The sequence below is a fragment of the Lutra lutra genome, chromosome 13 (assembly GCF_902655055.1).
Source record: "Lutra lutra chromosome 13, mLutLut1.2, whole genome shotgun sequence".
Taxonomy (NCBI): Eukaryota; Metazoa; Chordata; class Mammalia; order Carnivora; family Mustelidae; genus Lutra; species Lutra lutra.
Genome location: NC_062290.1, coordinates 82,778,268 through 82,800,650, shown reverse-complemented (window position 1 = coordinate 82,800,650; position 22,383 = coordinate 82,778,268). Strand labels below are relative to the sequence as shown.

At 56.0% G+C, this 22,383-nt stretch overlaps 1 protein-coding gene across 11 annotated transcripts in view; it reads right to left on the bottom strand.

Moving 5' to 3' along the window:
• Positions 1 to 5,323: 5,323 nt before the first annotated feature.
• Positions 5,324 to 22,383, bottom strand: part of DAB2IP (DAB2 interacting protein) — a 188,514-nt gene continuing 171,454 nt past the window's right edge. For 9 of the 11 annotated variants that reach the window (XM_047699366.1, XM_047699364.1, XM_047699374.1 and 6 more), the window contains 7 exons: positions 21,876 to 22,077; positions 20,079 to 20,257; positions 17,354 to 18,242; positions 16,504 to 16,656; positions 14,201 to 14,394; positions 9,228 to 9,315; positions 7,981 to 8,427 (listed from right to left, as the gene is read on the bottom strand). In XM_047699366.1, coding sequence (XP_047555322.1) covers positions 8,260 to 8,427; positions 9,228 to 9,315; positions 14,201 to 14,394; positions 16,504 to 16,656; positions 17,354 to 18,242; positions 20,079 to 20,257; positions 21,876 to 22,077 — 1,873 coding nt within the window. In that variant the 3' untranslated portion in view covers positions 7,981 to 8,259. Of the gene's footprint in view, positions 7,278 to 7,980; positions 8,428 to 9,227; positions 9,316 to 14,200; positions 14,395 to 16,503; positions 16,657 to 17,353; positions 18,243 to 20,078; positions 20,258 to 21,875; positions 22,078 to 22,383 lie in introns of those variants that run through there. The other 2 variants (XM_047699368.1, XM_047699365.1) reach the window with 2 other exon arrangements.

Below are 22,383 nucleotides of genomic sequence, written 5' to 3'. Positions count from 1 at the left end.
CCTCCACTGCCTCTTAATCCAGATTTGCTTTTGCAAATAGATTTTAGAAACTAAACTCCAATCCTCCTGGACATACGGTCCTGTTATCAGCTTTTACACCCGATGTAGTGTTAATAGCTCTAGCCATCCCTTGTTATTCCATAGATTTAATGGCTGTCCAGCTTTTTATTACATGGATATGTTTTATTTGTTCCTAAAGGGCTCCGAACCAAAACAAGCAATGAAGACTGGTTGGGAAGTACGGACACAATAATAGTATGAAGCAGAAAGGGCCCGTCCTCCTGTCCCACCCTGCTGAGCCCCGCACAGCGGAGGAAATCATCGCTAGTTAGTAACATGTTTGTTTCCACGGCTCGGCCGTGTCACTCACTGTGTAATTTGTTTTCCTTTAAAGGTTGGGGGGCATGTGGATTTACTTCCTGCCATTCACACCCACTAGATCGTGAACACCATTCCAGAACCATCTGTCCTTTTTCATGCACGAGAATCAAGAAGTCTCCCCTGGCTCCTGGTGACAGCGACGGGGAGGATGGCAGTGCCGTTTTGGGGTCGGAAAAGTCCGGAGCTCGGTTTCGGGCACGTGGAGCCGGATGCCAACTGGCGACGCTAAGTGGGCCCATGACCCTGGGAACGTGGAGCTCAGAGAGAGGTAGAGCTGGGTATGGAAACGTGCAGGTCCATCAGAAAAGCCACGGTATGGAAATCCGCGGCTGTGTGCCCTGCTGGGGGGAGCCACGCCTGCAGGAAGGGCAAGTGCTCGGCAGTTCACCCCAGGCCCCACCTGCTGCTCTGGTGACAGTCGTCGCAGGTGGCCCTGCTTCCGTCACTCACATTGCCTGCCCGCTCACTGAGGCCTTGCGTTTTGCATTGTCAGAGAACATTCAGAAAAATCATCCAACTTTGCAATTAAGGCAAAAGAGGCCAGCTCATCGTTCCAGGGTCCCCTAGAGTATTGGGGTTTGTTTGTTGTTTATCTTTTTAAAGTTTTATTCTTTTTTCCCTTTCTTTTTCTTTCTTTCTTTCTTTTTTTTTTTTTTCTAGAGTGAGCCCCCACTCTGCATGCGTGAGCGGGGGCGTGCAGACGGAGGGAAGAGAGACTTTTTAAAAAGTATTTTTATTTCTTTATTTTTTTTGCATGCATGATAGAGACAGCGAGAGAGCGAGCATGGGGGGAGGCAGAGAGAGAAGCAGAGTTCCCACTGAGCAGGGAGCCCGATGCGGGACTCGATCTAGGACCCTGGGATCATGACCTGAACCAAAGGCAGCCGCTTAACCAAGTGAACCACCCAGGCACCCCTGGGGGAGAGAGAGACTTAAGTAGGCTCCACGCTCAAGCCCCGTCCCCATGGGGCTCATCCCCAACCTGAGCAGAAGTGGAGTGGGACGCCCAGCCAACAGGGCCACCCAGGTCTCCTTTTTCCTCTTTCCCCTCCTTCAGGAATTCCCAGTAGTTAGATGTTGGGATGAGCTGGATTGAGCTTCTAGATTTTTTTCCCCTCGCTCCATCCCATTCTCTGCTTGTTTATTTTGTTGTACTTTCTGGAAGCGCACCCCAACTTTGTATTCCATCACTTCTACTGGATATTCTGTTTTTGTGAAGAATCTAATAGTCTTTTCTTTTTTTTTTTTTTAAGATTTTATTTATTTATTTGACAGAGGGAGAGAGAGATCACAAGCAGGCAGAGAAGCAGGCAGAGAGAGAGGGGGAAGCAGGTTCCCTGCCGAGCAGAGAACCCGACGTGGGGCTCGATACCAGGACCCTGGGATCATGACCTGAGCCGAAGGCAGAGGCTTAACCCACTGAGCCACCCAGGCGCCCCTAATAGTCTTTTTTCTTGATCCTGGTTTCTTTTTCGTGGCACCTGTTCTTGTTTTAGCTCCATAACGATATTAGAGTTTGGGATTATTACTGTTTTTTTGTTTTTTTGTTTTTTGTTTTTTTTTAATGATCCTCTCTTTCCTGCATTGTCTCTCTCTTTCCTGTTTCCTCTCTTTGGCTGGTTGGTTTCATCTCTCTTTCACGTTAGAAGATTTGTTTCTTTCTTTTCTTCTCCTCCCTCCTTCTCTCCTTGCTTTCCTTCATTCTTTCTTGAGCTGTTATATTTGCAAATAGGGGCTTTATTGCCATATTGAAGCAAAGGCCCAGAGAAATTCATATCCAGTTCCTTTTACTCACTGGAAGCTTTCCTTAGTCTGGGGGGCGGGGGTGGGGCGTTCCTGGGATGTCCATGCTCTTCCCACTCCCACGCACGCACACAGAACATGTTGATTGCTGGGTGACGTTATGGGATGCTGGGACAGAGATGCAGTCTTGGCATTGGGGAATCTTGGCATTGGGGCATCTGGGGGTCTTTTCTCCAAAGCCAGTTTTCCAAAGAATGTTCCAGTCGGGCTGCCTGGGGGGATGGGCTCCGGGCATTCTGGGAGCAGTGCAGGTGAGTGTGGGGCAAGCACTACTGGGGGCAGAAGCTCACTTTACCCCCTGCCACCAGCTCGCAGACCTATACCTCACAGAGCCCTCTGCTCTGCCTTGTGTCCCCAGGTCTGGAGCATGCCTGGTTTGATTCCTCCATAGAATAAATGTCCAGTTCCTTCCAAGGAGATGAGACGATAAAGAGAAATTTCCTGGTTGTGCAGAGCAGGGGAGGAAGCTGGGGCCTGGTTCTCCTTTTTCCCACCTGGTGTCTTGGCTCAGTCCCATCATGCTGGGACCTCTCACTCCCCAGCCTCTCGGGCGGGGCTGCTCAGCGCACCCCAATTTGTCTGTCTCCCTCCTCAGCTTCCATCTGCCAAGGCTTTTCAAATTCTCCTGTCTACTGAGTCTCCTCCCACATTCACTGCTGATCATCTTTACAGTCCTTTCCCTGTCAGGGTGGCATTTAGGGAGTTAAAGAGATAAATGAGTGTGGTCCTTACGCTTTAATGAGAAGACGTTTCTTTCGAAAATCTAATTCTATTGATTCAATATTTATTTTTTTAAACTTCCTGATGGTAGCTTTTTTTTTTCTTGTTTAAACATTTATTACTGATTTTTAGTTTTATTGCTTCGAGGCACAGAATATGGCCCCAGCTGTGTCTTTGGGTACCTTTCTGAGGATTTCATGTCTCAATATATAGTTGACTTTGGGTCATGTTCCAAGCATACTCAGAAAGAAGGTATGCTCTCTGGGGCAAGAGTAAGGTATCCCTGCTTATTAAACGTTATGAATTATTAAAAGCCTCGGGGTTCTTATTGTCTTCTTCATCCATAATAAACCAAAAGCAGTGGTGTGTTAGTCTCGAAGGTAATTGTGTTTCTGTTGATTTTTTTCCTTTGCATTCCCAGTTTTCGCTTTCTGTTTGATGCTACTTAATGCACACATGGAGGTCATGGCTTCCGGACGTTAGATGAGAGACGCCCTTTGTCAACATGATTTATCTCCTTTGCAGCTACTTCCTTGCCTCCTGTGGTGTTTACGTGGTCCTGCCCAGCGGAGGAATGGTGGTCCTTGATCTTGAGGACCAAGGACAGCGGGATGGAAGCGCTAAGGGGGCCCAGGGGTTTGGCAACGAGGCGGTAGAGGTGTGGGAGGTGAAGCCCGGTGGAACTGGGCAGGGGGAGGAGCGGAGGTGACAAGGTGGAGACAGGGTCCCTGGGGCAGCATACCTTAAAGGTTGGCTGAAGGGGGAGGGAAGAAAAGCCAGCCTGGAGCAGGTGAGCACTTCTGGTGCCGTGGGAAAGAGCAGTGGGGCTGGTTTTAGGAGCGATGCAGATGGTGAGGGTAGGGCCCTGGCCAGGGGCTGCCTCAGGAAGAGGGTCCCCTCCTTCCCTGTGGCTGCAGGCAGTGAGGGCTGGGAGTGAGCCCGGGAAGGGTCAGAGGGTCAACGATGGAGCCCTCTCCCCGCAGGCAGGACGGCCCTCTGAGCAGGCGGGCGTCTGGCTGGGAGATGGGAAAAGAGGGGCGGGACACAGGAACCCACAGGGGCTCGGTGCGAACTGGGGTGTTTTTCGTCTGCCGTGCTCAGCCACCCAGAGAGCATAGGTCATGGGTAGACTCAGGGCTGAGGTGATCCAAGGAGATTGTCAAAAAGGGGGCCCGAGAAAAGAGGGAGACCACAGGGGCTAAGCTGGGTGGCGAAGGCAGCAAAGACACAGCAAAGACACCTGGGAGGGAAGGGGGTCTAAGGCCGGGGTACTAATGTAGACAATGGGGAGGGGTCTTCACAGGAGACCAGAGGGCTCTGGTGACCCAGGCTGATGGCCGGAGGGATGGTGGAGGGGCAGAGTCTGAGGGGCGCTGGGCAGGCAGGCAGCGGTGTGGGGCAGGGGCCGAGCCAGGAGAAGCACAGGTCTGGGAGGTGGGAGGCAGCCCCTCCCCCAACCAAAGCCCCTGGGTTTCGAGGCACCCACGGCCGAGAGGGACACAGGCGGGCTGGTGTAGGTGGGCAGCGACATGGGGCTCTGCTACACCATGCCACGCTGTTCTCGAACCAGGCCTCCCACTGTTTTCAAAGACAAGCACAGGCCCTGGGGTTTCTCTCTGGGAATGCTGGACAGCCGGGGTCCAAGTCCCTGGCAGGAGCCAGAGATACCTGTGCAGGTGACAGACGGGAGGTCTCCATCGGGGATCTGATGAGACACATCCCTGCCCCCTATTGTATCTGGTCCCCCTTCCGAGGGGATGGACTGAGGCTTGGCCATGCCCCCTCTCAGGCAGGTGTGAGTAGGACCGGCACTGACCCCTTGGGGTTACTGGGCGGGGCCTGGCTCCTGCTGAGTTAGCCCCCCGCTGCAATGCCCCCCCTCTATCTGCATGGGTGCAGCCGAAGGGGTTTGGGGGCTGCTTGGTTTCAGAGACCCTGGGTGGGGCCTTGCAAACGGGTCCGGCTCGTTGAGAGCCACATGCATTTCGGCCTTCCAGGCACTGGAAGCTTGGTTTAGCCAGCTCAGCCTTGACCTGCTGGTGACACAGACCAAACTCCTGCCCCGCGCCTGGAGAAAGCATCTGAGCTTGGCAGGAGATGGTGTCTGCCACAGGATGTGCAGGAGCCATGCCATCCCCCGGAGCTGTGGGACCAGCAAAGAACTCCCTTTGGAGCTTCTTGGGGCAGGAAGGGCCCTGCAGACGGCACCAGTCCACTCCCTAAGTGGAGACCCCCACCTGCTGGAGGTGGCGCTCACTCGGTATGCTGAGACCGCTGCTCCCCGTGCTCCGGGAGTCTCCCCTGTCCACGACTACTGCCAGGGTGAACCCCACACTGCCGCCCCTAGGTAAAGCCCACAACTCAAGAGTCACCCCTGGAAAATCTCCTGAGACACAGCTGAAGGGAGGTGAGTCAGGCTTAAAATAGCTAAATAAATCTTTAATATTTCTAATTGCAAATGTACAGAAATTGCACAGCCACACAGTTGTAGAACACCAACAACTTTCTCTGTACATTATTACATGGTTAAAAGTCATAGCTGGAAGGAGGACCTCCAGCCAAGACTCCGACGTTTGCATTTTTTCTTTTTCACATACTTACAAAAGGGGGAGCAAGGAGGTGGTTGTGGGGCTGGGGATGGCTTTGGGGCCAAAGGTGTAGAAAAGAGGGTCTGTTTCCCTGGACAGCCTGCCTTCCGCGGATGGGCGGGGGGGCAGGGAGAGAGGCGTACCCCGGGGCAGATGCTCTGGGGGGGGGGGCGGAGCTCTGGTCTCGGTTCCCCACCCCCCTTTCTGGGCAGTCGGAAAAAAGTCTTCACTTATAGGAAGTTTGGCAGTTTCCTTCACCCTAAACGTAAGAGTTAAGCAAAAAAGTCAGGCCTCTCTGTGTTGGCAGGGGAGGAGAGCTAGCTGTCTCCAGCAGACTCTGGGCTTGGGGCCCCATTGGGCCTGGGGCCTTACCTTCCCAGAGCAGGGCCTGCCTTCCCTCCCTCCCCTTCCCTCTGGCCCTCAGGCAAACCGGCCCAACACTGGGACGAGGGTTCTGCGTGGCTGGGACAGAAGCCACTTTGCTGGTCCCGTCAGGGTGCATGTCCCCAGCAACCCACCCAGACCGCGTGCTGCGAAGCCAGCAAGTACATGCCGTGGGTAGGGAAAACCCCAACACCCAAATCGCAAACCTCTTCCTCCTGCCCAATACTGTTCTCTAGATTAAAAAATAAAATACACACCATCGGAGAGCAGCGGTCCCGGGCAGCCCTCTGCAGCACCAGGACTAAAGACTATGTACAACCATTAGGTGAAATAGTTACATTACAGTCGAACACCAAGAACATTTACAAAAATTGTCAGACTTGCAATTCAGATAAAAATCTGTGAAGAGTCTGTACACTTTTACAGTTTTTGCACTAAGTAAATAAGGCTCTCGGCCTGAGAGCTCACAACCCACGCCAAGGGCCGCCAGCACCAGACCAGCGCTGGCCTCCTCCACCCGGGGCCCCGGGAACCTCCCCGGTATTGCTAAGAGGCGCTCAGTCCGAGGTTGCTCTACGAGGCATCGAGGCATTGGTGGGAGAGGGGTGGGGGGAAGAGGGGAGGAGACCGAACCAGAGGATGTCACTGGGGCTGGGCCCTGCCTGTGTGGGCAAGAGTGGGGGCAGCGCCATAGCCCCCACGGCCTTCCTTCCTGAGGTCTGTGACCCTTGGGGGGCCTGCCCTCTCCTCACCGGCCGATCTCTGGCCACACCGAACTGCAGGCTGCATCTGAGAGGCCCCTCCTGGGGCACGGGCCAGGACAGGGTGCTGCACGATCTGGGCCACCCTTCCCGCACTCCCCGACCCGGCGGGCTCTGCGGGGACCTTGGCCCCTGGCAGCGGCAGGCCTCCAGTCCCAGGGCCGGGAAGGGCTCAGGCTCTTTCCGAGGGTCTCCCCGGCTTCCCGAGGCTGAGGCGGAGGGGGTGGCTCCGCGGCCCTGTGGCTGGGCAAACGACCAGCTCTGGCCCAAGATTACCCAGGGCTAGGGGCAGGGACAGGGAGGGACCGAGACAGACCCAAGCTCCTGCCCACCTATGTCCCACAAGAGGGGGGGAGCAGGGAGGGCTGAGAAGCCACAGAACAGCCTAGAGCTGGGGAAAGCCAGCCCCAGCCGTGCCCCTGTCCTGTCTGCAGCGCCTGGGTCCTCGGCTGGGGGCCCGGGAAGGGTGAGGAGGCGGCTGGCCGCACACACGGGGCCTGGTGCAGGCCGCTGCTGTCTTGGAGAGGGAGCAAGGCTAACATCCTCCAGGGCTGCTATTTCCCATGCAGTGCGCACGCTCAATTTAAAAGGCCCCTGTGTTCCAGCAAGCGAGCAAGCGGGCTTTTGTTTCTAATGCATACTGTGAAAGGAAAAAAAATCACAGTTATCCACCTTCTCAGGGCCTGCTGGCATCAGACTTTCTTTCCACCATCCATCAGGGAAGGTCGGCCTTTCTTTCGGGGTGAGCACCAGCTGGCCACTCCCCGCGCGGCCACCACGTCCTGGCGTGCCAGCCCCGGGAGAAGGGCGGGTACCAGGCACAGGGCCATCTGGGCTGGCTCCGCCCAGATCTTTGGCTTTGGGGAGGCCAGGAGGGTCAACCTGGGCCAGGGGGCAAGTGAGGGAGGCTCTGGATCCTCTCCACAGAGATGAGGGCCCAGAAGAGCGAGCCAGGATCCTCACTGGGTCTATTTGGCCACATGAATGGGGGGGAGGGTAGGGAATCTGGGGACAGGTATGGGGGAAGTCCTCGGTTCCTCACAGCCAGGAAGGGTCCCCCGGCGGACTGCATGCAGGAGCAGGTTCTGAGGGCGGAGCCCTGCAGGGACAGGAACTCTGATGGCTCCATCCCTCCCACCCTCTCCCTGCCTGCCAACTGGCCGGGCAGCCCTGGGAAGCGACCGGGAAGCAATGGGCAAGCCCCCCAGGGCAGGGGCCGGGGCCCCCGCCTCTTCAGTCCTCCACCTCTGCGGTGCTCCCCTCTGCACTGCTCCCTCCCAAGGGAGGGTATAGGGGCTACATGCACTTGGCCAGGTCAAGAAAGAAAGGTGACACACACCAAATTCAATAACCAACAGAGACATATTTTGGCAGGCCGCTGCTCCCACCAGGCCATCCCCCCCACAGCGTGCAGTCTCCTTGGCCTGCACCGAACTCGCTTCTCGGGCCAGAAAAGAGGGGAGCAGGCCCATGCCGCGTCAGTCTGTCGAGGCTCCCTCCGTGGCACCTCCTGGACCGCAGGTGGAGGGAAAGGGGGGGAGCCTGGGCCTCCCGCCCCCGCGCTGGGGCTCCCCGGGCTGAGGTCTGCCCCGCACCACCACAGTCCTCCCTCCTCGGGCAGGTTAACAGTGGCTGCTGTTTCGGAACTCGCCGTTCTCGGTAATCTGCAATTTGGTGGGGTTGGTGGGGGAGACGCCGTTACGGGCTTGCATGCTGTACCTCTCTTTCAGCTGCGTCAGGGCGCTCATGAGGCGGGCGTTGGCGGCGTCCAGCGAGGCGATGCGCTTCTCCTGGGGGCAAAGAGGGCATTAGTTGGGGCCACAGGGGGCTGTGCTGGGACAGGGGTCTTCCCAGGGCTGACGGGGGGAGGATCGGGAGCCCACGGCATGCGAAGGGCGGGAAAGGGGCTGAGGTCATGGGGCTGTGGGTGTGTGGGGAGGAGGCCGGGAAGCAGGCGGTCTCAGCGCCGTGGCCCGAGACCTCAAGCCTGCCTTCCTGGGTCTCTCACATTATTGCTTCTCCCCAGAGTGGCCTAGTGGTGTTGTCCATCAGGTACAAGGGTACGAGGTCTGTGCCCTCGCTCACATACATGTATGTGACACAGAGGTCACAGCTCCTGGCTGGCCCGTGCTGCTCATAATCTGAGCAAGGCCTGGCCCTATTCCTGGGTGAGTGAGAGGGGAGGAGAGCAGGGAAGGTGAATGGAGGCCAGAGTGTCTTCTGTGCCTCCTCTCTCAGTCCCCCGGGAAGCCACAGTTCTGAACTAGAGCCCCTCTGCTCTGTCAGCCCAGCTTGCTGTCACCCCATGCCATCCCCAGTCCCCTCCTGAAAGCTTTCCCTCTTGGGTCAGTACCCACCAAGTTGCCCCGGTAGGGCAGGAGGTGCCCCACCCTTTCCAGAGCCTGTGCTAGTGAGCTTGTGATCCACTGAGACCTCGAAGCCAGACTTCTCAGATCAGAGAGCGTGGCCTCCTGTCCCTCCTCAGCTTTTACAGTGGGGGTATGACTGGGGATGTGGAGATGTCAAAATCAGCCCGCTCCTTCCCCCAGGTCCCTCAATACCTCTGGCTGACCAAAGGGCCAGAACCCACCTGGGCGTCGATGATCTTCTGTTTGGAGTCTACCGCTGCCTGCATCTCAGCATGGTCCTTCTTCAGCTCCTCCTCCACTGACATCAGCCTGTGACCAGACAGAAGGACAGTCCAGCTGGCACTCAAGGGAGCAGCTAAGGAGGTGGGGCGGGGGGAGGGGGCTCGTGGGAAGAAGCCATCACACGGGCACAGAGGGCACATACTAGGAGAGCCCGTCCAGCGGGCCTCCAACCACTGACAAGAGATGGGTCTGTTCCTTCTTATACTTAACCTGCTCCAGAGTCTGTTCCCAAATCCCCCAAAAGCCCTTGGAGGTGCCCATTTCTGGATGTTCTTCCAGGAGCCAAGGTAGGTGGGGAGAGGGTTAGATCTTCACCGCCCCCCAGAGCAAGGCAGGGGGTGTAGCGTCAGAAGATCCGATCTATGGCATGGGGGGAGGATGAAAACTCTGCAAGGCTCTAGGGCTTTCTCCACCTACCCGCATTCACCAAGGCTACGCTAAGACAGGTGCAGCACTCGACATAGTGAGATGAATAGAGATCTCCATCACTCAAAAAGTTACAAGGTGGCAGGGACATAGACAGGCAGACAGCAGCCATGCCCTGCACGGGAGGCCTGGAGGCCATGGGAACGAGAATAGGGAGTAGATAACTGTCCTGGAGGGTGGGGTGGGGTATCAACAAGGTCTGAAGGTACGGTAATCAGTAGGGAAGACGGGAGGAAAGCCATGTGCAGAAGCCCAGAGCTAAGGCACGTGTGTGTCTGTCACCAGCTGCTCCTTCCCTGAAACCCCTCCTGGCCTCACCTCGTGGTGCACCTATCAATCACAGTGGCTCACACCTACCTTCTGATGCTCTTGCATTAGCTTCTGGACTCCACACTCTCTGGGTCTGCCTCCTAGCTGGCAGGCCACTGCTCTGCCGATGCCTGTTTCCCCTGCCCCCAGCATGTCAGGGCCCTGCGGGGTCAGTCCCAGTGCCCGTTGTTCTTGTTCCCCATGCTCTTCTCAGACAAGCTCACCTGGCTTCGTGCCCACTGCTACCTGCACAACTTCTCCAGGCCTGCAGAGCTGTAACCTAACCCTCGGGTGGGCCCTGAGCCCCTGATGCAGAAGGAGCACGGGGAGGTCAACTGTGCTGGGGCAAGTACCCATGTTCGAAGTCAACAGGATTAGCAGTCAGGGAGCACTGATCAGGAGGAAGGGGTGAAGGGCCATGCCAAGGAGGGGGCTTCCGTGTCACAGTAAGATCAGACACTGAGTAAAGTCTGTAAGAAGCAGGGAGGGAAGACCAGGGAGCAGAGGGGCTCTGAATGGCGTCAATCCGAAGGGAAATTACACTAGGGGAGAGAGACTTGGGCTTCCAGTTGGTGGGAAAACAGGGACTGGGTTTACCCTCCTGCCATCAAACAATAATACTAAGAAACTAGAAAACCAAATGAAAAATATGGGAAAAAAAAAAAAAAAAAAAGGCTTCCCGACAATGAACAACAGGCAGCGCATCCTAAGGAAAGGGAATGCATGAGCTGAACCCCCCGCTGACGGCCTGGAGTGTCCAGGTCAAACAAAAGGGAAGTAATGTCATGGAGTTGAGGAGAGCCAGGGAAGCAGTGCCCAAGAAGAAGACACAGGGAAAAGTCCACGTATCTCCTTAGAGTTCCCCTTGAGTCTTCAGCTGGGGATGGGTCTGCAGGCCTGTGAGAACACAGGCTGGGGCAGGAACCACGGGAACATTAGAATAAACAACCCCAAGGAGAGCTCACACTCCTACCTGGCAGAGTAGAAAGAAATACTAACATGGGGACATAAAGTAGACTCCCCAGAAGGAAAGTGGAGCCAGATTAGGTTAAATTAGAGGCTGTCCAGACCCACCCCAACAAAGCTTAAACATAAGCCTCCAAAGAATCAAACTAATTCCAAATAACCTCACTGTGTCCCAGAACAAAGCCTCAGAAATATTTAAAAGAACACAAAATATCCCACACCTACTAAAAGTCACAATGTCTGGCATCCAACCCCAAATCAACAAGCATAAGAGAAAGAGAAAAACAGAATCAATAACCAGGAAGAAAATTAATAAAAACAGACTCAGAAATGTCACAGATGACAGAATTAGCAGACGTTGAAACAGCTATTGTAAATATATTCCACATGTTTGAGAAAATATAGAGGAAAGCATAAGTATGATGAGAAGAGAAATGGACAGAATTTAAACCGAGCTGAAAGTCTGAAAGTGAAAAATACAGTATCTGAAATGAAATGAAAAAATACTAGGTAGGATTAATAGCAGATTAGACGCTGAAGAATAAATGATTATTAATCTTGTAGACACAGAGATAGAAATCACCTGATACATAATGGGGGGAAAAAGAATAAAAAGGGAGCCCCTGGGTGACTCAGTGGGTTACACCTCTGCCTTTGGCTCAGGTCAGGGTCTCAGGGTCCTGGGATAGAGCCCCACATCCAATCCTGTATCCAGCCCTGCATCAGGCTTTCCACTCGGCGGGGAGCCTGCTTCCCTGTCTCCCACTGCCTGCCTCTGCCTACATGTGATCTCTCTCTCTCTCTCACTTTGTCAAATAAATAAATAAAGTCTTTTAAAAAAAAAAGTTTAAAAAGGACACAATGGAGCTTCAGAGTAATGTGGGACAATATAAAGCAGCCTAATGTATGTGGGATGGGATTCCTAGAGGAAGGATGGCATACCTACAGATTCAAGAGCTCAAACCCAAGAAACATGAAGAAAACCATGCCAAGGATCATCATAATCAAATTATCGGCAATTAATGATAAAAAAAATCTTAAAAAGAACCAAAGAATAAAGACAGTTTAAATACAAAGGAACAAAAGTAATGACAGAATCCCTACTATTACAGTCTGACAGGGCCCAACTAGGCCCACTGCCTGTTTTTGTAAATAGCCATACCACACGCACAGCTCTGCTCGAATAGCGTGGCTGAACACTTACAGAGGCCATATGGTCTTGCAAGGCCTAAAATATTTATTATCTGCCCCTTTACGGGACGTCACCAACTCTTGCCCTAAAGTGACAGAGATATAGCTAATAAGCCAGTAAGAGATAAAATGCATCATAAAAATGCTCAATCCAAAAGAATGCAGGAAAAAAGGGAACAGAACAGATGGTAGGAATAGAAAACAGTAGCAAGATAAAGAGATTTAAACCTAATTATATTATAATTACATTAAATGTAAATGGTCTAAACACTCCAATTAAAAGGCAAAATAACTGCCAGATTAGATAAAAAGCAAAAACTAAAAAGGTGTCTACAAAAGAAACTCATTTATATAGAAAGACACAGATTGGTTCAAAGTATAAGAACAAGAAAGGATATACCTCGCTAACACTAATCAGAATAAAGTTGGTGTATCTATAATCAACATCAAAGTAGATTTCAAAGCAAAAAGTATTATGAGAGATAAAGAAGGTGATTTTATAACAATAAAGATGCCAGTTCATCACCAGCACATAACAGTCCTAGATGTGGATGCATAGTTTCAGTGTACACGAAGCAAAAACAAAAGAAAAAAGAAATACACAAATCCACAATTACGATTAAAACCTTCAATATTCTTTTCTCAGTAAGTAATAGAACAATGAGCACTTAACAAGTAGGCAAAAAACTAGTAATAACATAGAAGGATTCAAACCATGCTACCAACAGAATCGATAAGCGACATTTCCATTAGGGAGGAAAAACAGCGGGATGGGTTAGTAGAAATAAATGTATTAAGCAAGCCAGTGAATTCAGAGACCACGCACCCTTCAGAGAAGAGACATGATGAGGAGGTGGTGGTTAGTTTGAGAAGCATGTCCATTCTTGAAACCACACACATGAAGAGAGCTGAGAACAGAGCTGGCTGTCAAGTGAACGGTGGATTTCTAGTCAGCCCGGTTACAGGCCCTCTGCTCATGCTAACCATTTTACAACGAACAAACCCGTAGGTAAGCGAAGCAAACAATAATTAGGAGCAGAGAAACAGGCAGCCTAAAGAGGAAGCACCTGGGAAGGGTTACTGTAGTGGATGAAGGCCGGGTGGGGAAACCTGCTGGCTCTGGCAGTCCTGCGAAGCCTGCCCAGACGACGGACTTGAATCATGCAAATAACAAGCGGCAAAACCCACAACGTGTCCTCCTCAACCTACTACTGTCGTGAAGAAGTGAACGTCACGACCGGGACACCATGGGACGGCCAGGATGCTACACCTTCACTGCACTCCCCGCCTACAGACACGCACGAGGGTGTACCCGCCCCACCCATGGGTGCAGACAGAGAGAGACAGAGAATGAGAGAGAGAGAAAAGCACCACAGCATGTGATATCCAAGCCATCAACAGAGATGAGAGTCAGCATCGAAGCCAACGGAGATCTTTGCTAGATCCCTCACCTTCCAACTCAACAGATCCCAAACTGGCATGGCTGCGACGCCTAAACACCCAAGGACCCTAATCTCAGCAACTGGCACCGAGACACCCCGATGCTCTTGGTAGAAATCTGGGGTCATTCTGCCTCCTTCTCCTTCACCCACTGAATGTAACTGACTTATCCCTACTTTTCCTACCCTGAGTTGGGTCCTCACTGTGTTTCCTGGCACCTCCAATCCTACCTCCCCTGACAGGGCTCACCAAGAGCACAGGACTCCTTCCAGGGGTCACAGGCCATGTCAGCTGGCCTTGGCTGACCTTCTGCTGGGCCCAAATCTGCATTCTACCATCAGTACACACTGATGGCAGGGCTCCCCACGCCCCAGGCTGCTTCCCACCTCCTGGCCTGTGCCACACTGTCTCTGTCCCCTGGGGCACTCTCCTCCTTCCACTCTCATCTCCCCCTGCAGCTGATCAGCCCTTCCTCCCTTTAGGAGGGCGGTGCAAAGGTCTGCCCACTGTGTCGGGTGGGGGGGAGGGGAGAGGGAGACAGGACCAGTTCTGGCCCAGAGCAGGAGAAGGCTGTCCTCACCTGCTGATGATGCCCTTCATCTGGATGTCCTTGTCTTCCTGCTGCCGCCGGAGCCGCTCCTCACCCTCCTCCAGCCGTGCCTGGTACTCCAGCACCAGCTTCTGCGTCGTCTCCTCCTGGCACTTGAACAGGGTCTCATACTCTTCCAGCTTCTTGGTAGAGATTCGCAGCTTGTCCTGCAGCACTGCCAGGTCCTACCAGGAGGGCAGCGTGCCACGGGCACAGCACCCAGGACAGAGAGCACAGCCTCATGAGCCCGAGCAGGAGCACAGGGTGGGAGGGAGCCCAGCTCGGGATGTACCAGGGGTCTTCACCACTTCAGCCCACTTGACACAGTGAGGAGATGCCTTCGGGGCCCAGCCGGAAGGGCCAGGGTGAGACTCCAAGCCTGTCCCCGTCCAGGGCTCCTCCCCTCCAAACTCCCACCCCTGCAGCCTAATCTTACAGCTATGAGGGAATGAAGATTCAAACCTAAATCTCAAAAGTAAGGATTGAACTAGAGTACTGAGTTTTTTAAAATAATAAACAAATGTTAAAACACACTCTTGAATATATTAAGATCTGACAGCGCCCTGAGAGATAGGGACTCCATAGGAGGGGGAACCGAGGCCCCAGAAGGTTCCCCAGTCCCATGGTGACTGACCCGTGGGGTGAGATCCTAGCCTCCCAGCCTCTACTCGACTGTAAAGCAAGGGTAGTGGCATGGGGAAGTGAGGGGGCAGAGAGGCTAAAGGTAAGGTGGGGTTGACACCAAGGGGTTGGGGTCCAGGGTGCTGTGACAATATGGGACTGGGGAAGCAGGGGGAGCCTCTCCTGGAGTCCTAGGCAATGCAAGCCTAGTACACTTTGGCAAAGGACCACCTGAAAGTTAGAAGGCAGCAAGTCCAGACGCTGATGAGAGGCCCAGCCCCAGCCCATGCTAAGCTCCTGAAGCAAAGTTGGACCCACAGGAGAGCCTGGCTCTGGGACAGATGACCCCGGCCCGTCCCAAGTCCTGCTCAGCCACCAGAGCTGGGTAGAGAGCTTCCTTCCTGACAGAGGCAGTGCCATGTCTCTAGGGAGCTCGAGAGAAAAAGGTCTCCCTCGGACCCGCCTGTGGGGGTTAGCAGCAGAGAGGATAAGAGAAGCAGTAGCTCGTTCAGCCATGGAACGGCAAGGAAAGAGGGCACTCCAGCTGCAGCCTGACCCCTGCAAGTCATGAACGGGACTCTGGGTCTCCGAGAGGTGAGAGCCTAGCCCCAGGCTCACAAAGGGAGTCAGGGCTAAGGCTGGCCCAACTTGCCGCCCAACCAAACTCTGGCTCTTGGAGCACCGAGCCCCATGCCCCTGCCCCCTTCACGTAATTATGGTGAAAGCCGGTGGACGCAGCGGACTAGGGGATGGTGGAGGGTGGCGGAATGCAGCATGGACGTGAACCTCGCCCTAGGCCAGGGGGAGGGAGAGCTGCCTCCCTGACCTCCGTGCCCTTGCCTAAGAGGCTGCTAATGGCTTTCCTAGGGCCGAGGCGAGGGCATCTCGGGGAGTGGAAGAAGTGGCTGCCGTTCTGAGGTGGCTTTGCGCTGGGTCCTGCGTCTTCCAGGCTCTGGCCCGCAGGAGGACACAAGAACCAGCCATGGAACCACGGCAGTTGCCATAACAACAGGACAGAAGCCCCCCCCACTGCCCCACTAATTGCGAGATGTGTGTGGTGGGTGGAGTCTGGGTATTTCAGAACCGCTTCCCCCGGGGGAAGAAAACCTCTCAGTAGCAGTCGGACCCTTTACCTGGCTCTTTCTCTCTCATGTCCTGCTGGAGACAGGAACTGGGCAAGAGCCAGGCTCTGGATAGGCGCAAACCCAGAGTGGGGGGCCTGGTTGGGGACAGCCCTCCCCGCTGTCTCGGGGAACCACACCTCTCTGCCTCCTCATGCACGAAACTCCCTATGACGGTCTCCATGTGCCTCTCTGGCACCCCCAGCCCTCAAGTCCCAGCCTCACAGAAGCTCGGTGGCCTGGTCACTCAGGGAAGGGTTTCCAGAGGTCTGAGGACTAGGAACCAGAATCTGGATTCTGTACAATCTCCAGCTGAGCCTCATGTGCAGCCGGTACAGGAATTCTTAGCTCTAAGCGAAATTCCTCTTGCTGCTCTTTTTCCAGAGTCCACGGCTGATGTCCATATGGGGCCCAGGGGTGGAGAGGGGACTGACTGGCCATACGCAGGGAACAAGCAGCACCTCTCACTCAGGGCTCGAGGGGAGAGAACGTTGCCAATGGCCATAGGCAGGCAGCCCCGCCCTACCCCGAAATGCCAGGGTCCAGCTTTACCTTTTCTGCTTGGCTGAGCTCCTCCTTACTCCTTAGCCTATCCCTGTGGGGGGGATCTGGGCCCAGGCCCTCGTCTTCTAACAACTGCGCGTTCATGGTCAAGAGCCAAGCGGCTGTGCGGTCCAGGGCATTGGGGCTCACGGGTGAAGGGCCCTACAATGAAACACAGCTGTGAGGGTCTGGAGGGAGGCAGGAGGGTGGCACCAGGTGAGTCACAGGGACAAGTGGCTCAGGGACATTGCAAGGGTAGGGGACCTCCAACTGGCCAGATAGTTACTGATACAGTCCCTGACTCAGGAATTCCCACTCCTGATGGCAGCCTGGGCAGAGTCAGGAGCCCAGGTGGCCTGAGTGCCCCTCTCTGCCACCCAGGTGACAGCAAGTGAGCTCGGCCAGGCAGGTGGGCGGGCATTCAACCCAGAGCACATCTGTCCCACGTACTGTGTGTGGCCCCAGGGTGACACGAAAGTCCCGGAGGCCAGCTCAGAGCATAAAGGTGGGGGTGCTGGGGGTCTGGTCGACTCCTAACCTGGGTGGGGCCTGGAACTGAAGATGGATGGACCCCTCCCCTCTCTCCCTGACCCCAGCTGCCCCTGGGAGAACTGGCAGAGAGACCCTAAGGCCACACTGTTCCTGGTTCAAAGGATTCCGGCAGGGACCGGTGGGCCTCAGGGGAGAGGAGAGGTGGTATGCGTGGCAGGTTGGTGGGATGGGGCCACGTGTGGCCTTGTTCAGCATGGGATGGCAGCTGAGGACAGGTGAAATGACCCAGAGGAGCAGCACGACACGGGTGGGGTATGCTGGCCTGGCGGCCCGAGAGCACGGCCTGCCCTTGGACAGCACCACTGACCTGCTTGTGCACTGCACGAGGCTTCAGCTCCGGGCTGTCACCCTTGGACGAGGATGAGGGCTGCCGAAGCCGGGCTCCGGGGCCAGCCCAGTCAGGCGAGGCTGACGCCAGGGTCCCACTCGAGGGCCGCGGGTACTGCAGGGTGCTCAGCAGGGTGGGTGGTGTCCGGCCGCGGGGCGCGGGAGGTGGCGGCGGGGGCGGCGGCGGCGGCTGGTCGATCCTCCGCTGGGGGCCGGCACTGTTCTGCCGTGGCACGGTGGGCGGCCCGCCCTTCTCAGTCAGTGACATCTGCCGCCGCGCCAGCTCCCCGGGCCGCCGCGCCAGGTCCTCGGCGGCACCGCTGAAACCTCCCAGCTTGGCGGCAGCTGCCAACTCCTCGCTGTTGCTGTGGGAGCTCAAGGAGCTGTGGCCCTCCGAGCCCGAGTCGCCCAGGCCACGAGGCGAAAGCGGCAGGCCAGCCGCCATCTGGTACACGGGGTTCTGGAAGGAGAGTGGCGCCAGTAGCTGGGGCCGGCCTGGGGCGCCCTCGGAGCTACCCGGCGTGGTCGGCGTCTGGCCGGCCCGCCTCACCGTGGCCAGCCCCGCCAGGCTCGCTGGGGCTGCCCGAGCCGGCCACCCGGCCACCAGCTGTGATGCCGGTGCCTGCCCATCGGCGGTGAGGGCGTCGGGGCCCGCCGGGGAGCCCGCCTCCCCGTCCAGCGTGCGGGCATCTTGGAGGTCCACCATAGACAGGCTCTTGCCACCATTGGCCATCTGAAGATCAGGCTCGTTGGCTTCCGAGTAACTCGAGCTGCGGGCAGGTGAGGGCTGGACCCCGGAGGACCTTGTGACAAAAAACAAGTCCTTGTTTTCGGGGGTTGGAGACGGTAACCGGGTGAAATCTATGAGACTGTAGGGAGACAAGCACACACAGGGAAAGAAGGGGGAAGAGAAGAGCTGTGAGTGCGGCCAAGGCGGCTCCAAACCGAGAGCCCCGCCAGCCTGCCGGGGCCTGGCAGCCTGAGCACGAGCCGGGGCTGCGGGGGGAGAGGGAGGCAGGGCAGGGGAGAGGAGGTGCGCGGGCTGCGGAAGTGGGGTGGTCTTGCGACCAGTGGCCTGGCTGCAGCACCAAACCACAGCCCCGGCCGCAGCCCCGGGTGGAGGCCACCTCAGGGACCGGGAGGCCAGGAAAGCCGCTCCTGCACAGCACCTCCCTTCTAGGGGCCGGTGCTGCTAGTTCCAGGCTAGGCAGCCCGGCACATCCGTTCCTGGTTGAGCTACACCTTGGGACATTGGGTGCCGCGGCCTGGAGTGTTCTGGAAAATTCCCCCTAGCTAAACCCAAACCCACAACGCAGTGGCTTTCTGCTATCCAAGGGTCTGACTTCAAAGCCAAAGGGGCTCCCGCAGCCTCTTCCCTCTTGTTCCTCCCCAGACTGACAACCAGAATGGGGACCTAGTGAAGCCTTCCCCCCCCACCCCCACCCCTACCCCGCCCAGCCTCCTGCTGCCACCTTTGTCTGACTGGCAGGCGGGGGCTGCTGTTCCTGGCAAAAACAGGGAATCAGAGGAGGTATGACTCAGGCAGGAAGGTCTGCACCTGCAGAGGCAGGCTGTACCCTTTCCCCAGTCCCCCAGCCTCTCCCTGGCCCATCCCAGGAAGCCAGCTCCTTAGAAAGCACAATGTGGTAGGTCAAGTGGGCTTCGGAGGGGAGGTTGTAGGGGTGGTGTAAAGAGAGCTCTGAGCAGGCGGGGGCTCAACTATGGGGGGCTGGAGTTGGCCCAGCCTGAGATGGAGAGGTGCCTGGCTCCCTCTCAGCCTGAACTGAACTCTACCTGAACTGCTTTGTCTCGCTCAGCAGCTTGTATGAATGGATGCCCAAGGCTCACAGAGAGCTGGGAAGTGGCGTCCAGTCCTTTGCACCACTGGCCTCCTCCCCGGCCTCCAGTCCGGCACACCACACCCCTGAGGTTCCTGATCTCAGTGCCCTTGCCTGCTTATAGGCCTGCCGCCGCCTCAAGACAGGACCCGACTCCCAGCTCTGCTGTCCAGCCTTGTCCTTACGAGTTGGCCCAAAACGGCTGCTAAAGGGGAAGGCATGAGTGTGGCAGAAACAGTTCCCCATAAACCCAAGTCTTTCAAAGGAACATCCTCATTTTGATATTAACATTCGAGAACGTTCTGCCTCCCTGTCCACCAACTGCTTTATTTACAGGTCACTGTGCCTTTGGGCCGAGGGCTCAGACTGTGGTCTGGACCTCAACACCTCCCCTAGTTTCTGGAGCTCCCAGACTCGGAGCCTTGCAGTCAGTCACCCCGGCGCTTGCTGAAAACACACATGCCTGAGTGCTACTCCTGGAGGTTGATTCAGACGCCGGAAATACCAACAGAGTATTCTGAACACACGACTGGGTAACCTAGAGGTATTTGGGACCAAATAGTTCTTCACAGAGCGTATTTCTCCAAGTCTTTGTGTTAGTTCCTCTATGTAGAAGGCCTTTTCCACCAATGGAAATATTCCTTTTCCTAACGAGCCCCAAACTATGGCACCACCTTCTCCAAGAAGCCTTCCCTGATTTTTCCCAAATGGAGGTTCACTGCCTACAGTCTGCATAACACATTTCAAGTCTCATCTAGCTTACTTTATAAACATTTGTGTAGACCTCCTCCCCAACTGGGGCTGTAGACTGCCGCACCTTGCCTTCGTGCGTACCCTACAACACCCGGTATGCCTAGCAGGTCTTACCCAGAGAGGTCGTTCTCTATCACCATTTTCTGCAGTCCAGCCGAGATGCTGCTACTGCCAGAGCCAGGAGTGGAAGCCAAGTCGTTGGTCCCTGGGAGCTGCCCACTGCCTGGGGTGCTCAGTGCTGTGTGGACATCCCTCAGGATTCGAGGCAGGGGCCCCAGTTTGGATATGATGCTCTGCAAACACACAGTAAGAGGCAGGTGTGATCTGTGGGGGCCCATTGGGAAGGCCAAGTGCTTTGCAGCTGCAGAGGAGCCCCTTGGAAAGGCAGGCCCTGCCCTCCCCCACCTGTCAGATCCAGGAGGTCTGGGAAGCGGCTGGGAAGGCCAGGAATCTGCACATGAACATTTTTCCAGGCCTCTCAGCTATTTCTGGGAATGAGGGAGGGGCGCAAAGCCCAAAGGGAGAAATGGTGACCTAGCCCAAGCCTTCAACCCGGGTTTGTCCTATCCCTGTGCCCCAGAGAGGGGAGCCCAGGGGGTACCCCAGAATCTGCCACAGTGACACCTCCTTCTCTGAGAGGCTTCTGGGATGTCCTCTACTTATACACTGGCTTCCAGGACTTTGTGCAGAAGGAAAGTGTGAAACTCATGTTGTCAACACAGCACAGACTTGAGAAGCGGAAGCTCAATTTCAAATCCTGGCTGCACCGGCATCAGCCGTGACGGCAGCGGCCACCAGCCATGCTTCCACCTGCTGGAGCAGATGTAGCGGTCGGAGGCCAGCTCAGGGACTCGGTGGGCAGTGGCCCTTAGGGCATGACCCCTCTGGTGCCTCTTGCAGCCAAAGGGCAGTGGACTCCCGCAAGCAGAAGGGAGTGCAGCAGCAGAGCGCTGGGACGAACCTGAGTGTCCAGCGACAGTACGGTGGCCTGTGTGCTCCTGTGCCAGACAGCGTGCAGCCATCAGGCCACAGCGGTGATGCGGCAGGACTGACAACAGTGAGACAGAAATGCATACTGTGGGCCCACCAAAGTTCCTGCTTGACCACGAACAAGAGGAAAAGAACTCTGTGCCTGTGTGTGTACTTCACCCACGAGCAGAGGAATCCGGAGAGCTGCACACCAGAGGGCCCTGAGTGGGACTGTGACAGCAGCAGGGAGGCCTTCCAGCCCTGTCTAGCAGTAACTACTTTAGCCAGGCGGTCTCGTGAGGTCCCGGAAAGCAGGAGATATTCTGGAAGCAGATCCTGCAGGCCTGGCCCTTGCCGCCAGGAACCTGTCCACTGTGTGGGCTGGGGCTGCGGGGTCAATGGGGGGACCCCAGGTCACAGAGGGCGCCTGCCAGGTGGCTGCAGCAGGGTCAGAGGTGGCTGGGGAGTAAGATTTTCAACTGACGGTCAAGAGCAGCTCTGGAAAGGTCTACGCCTTCCTGCCTGACATGGGGAGGTACCATATCTTCAGTCTACATTTTTCATGTCAGTAGCCTTAAACCCTGAAGCAAGGACATTTCTGGAGAAGCAGCAAAAGATGATCACATTTCTCACAGGCAGGGAGCACACCGTCATGCACAAACCCATCCACTCACTGCTGAGTGTGCCCAGGCAGAGCGAGAGCCCTGGTACACAGAGTGGGCTCCCGTGGCAGGAGCTGGCCAAGTGAATGGGACACGCCCCTCCCAGGAAATGGGGCCCAGAGCCCCCCAGTGCATGACAAGGCCTGGGCTGGCACCTCCGGCTCCAGCACCTGGGTGAGCAAACACTTTTGCTCCCCGAATTAGTCTGGAGGAGAACTCTTCAGCGCTGTAGCAGCCTCTGGCCCAGCCTGACCCCCTGCAGCCCCATGGGGCCAGGCACCTGCTCCAGCTGGCTGACGGCCTCCCAGAGCAGCGAGTGCAGACTAGAGAGCTCCCGGCCCAGGTCAATGTAGCCCTCGAAGCCGGCCGTGTTGGAGACGGTCTCAGGGTTGGAGATCTCCAACAGGAAGCGCTGCATGTTGGTCCACTCGTGCTCCAGGAACTGGTTCATGAATGACATGTACTCCTCCTTGCTGCCAAACCTGGACAGAGAGCAGGCAGGGTAAGAGCTCCGGGGCCCCGCCCAGGAGCCTCCCTTCTCTGAGGCACTCTGCCTCCTCAACTCCCATCCCTCCTAGCCCACTGCAGCTGCCTCCCCTGCCGCTCACTCCCCTAGCTGACCCATCTGTTCTGATTCAGGGCCCTCGTTCCTGGCTAAGCCCAGAGACCCTTTTCGGGACCTCTTCTCACAGCACATAGAACACTCTGTGGCCCTCACTCCCCATTCACTGCTGGTCAGTCTCCTTCTTCTTTTCCGCCAGGTTCCGAAGGCTTGGCGTCTAGATGCC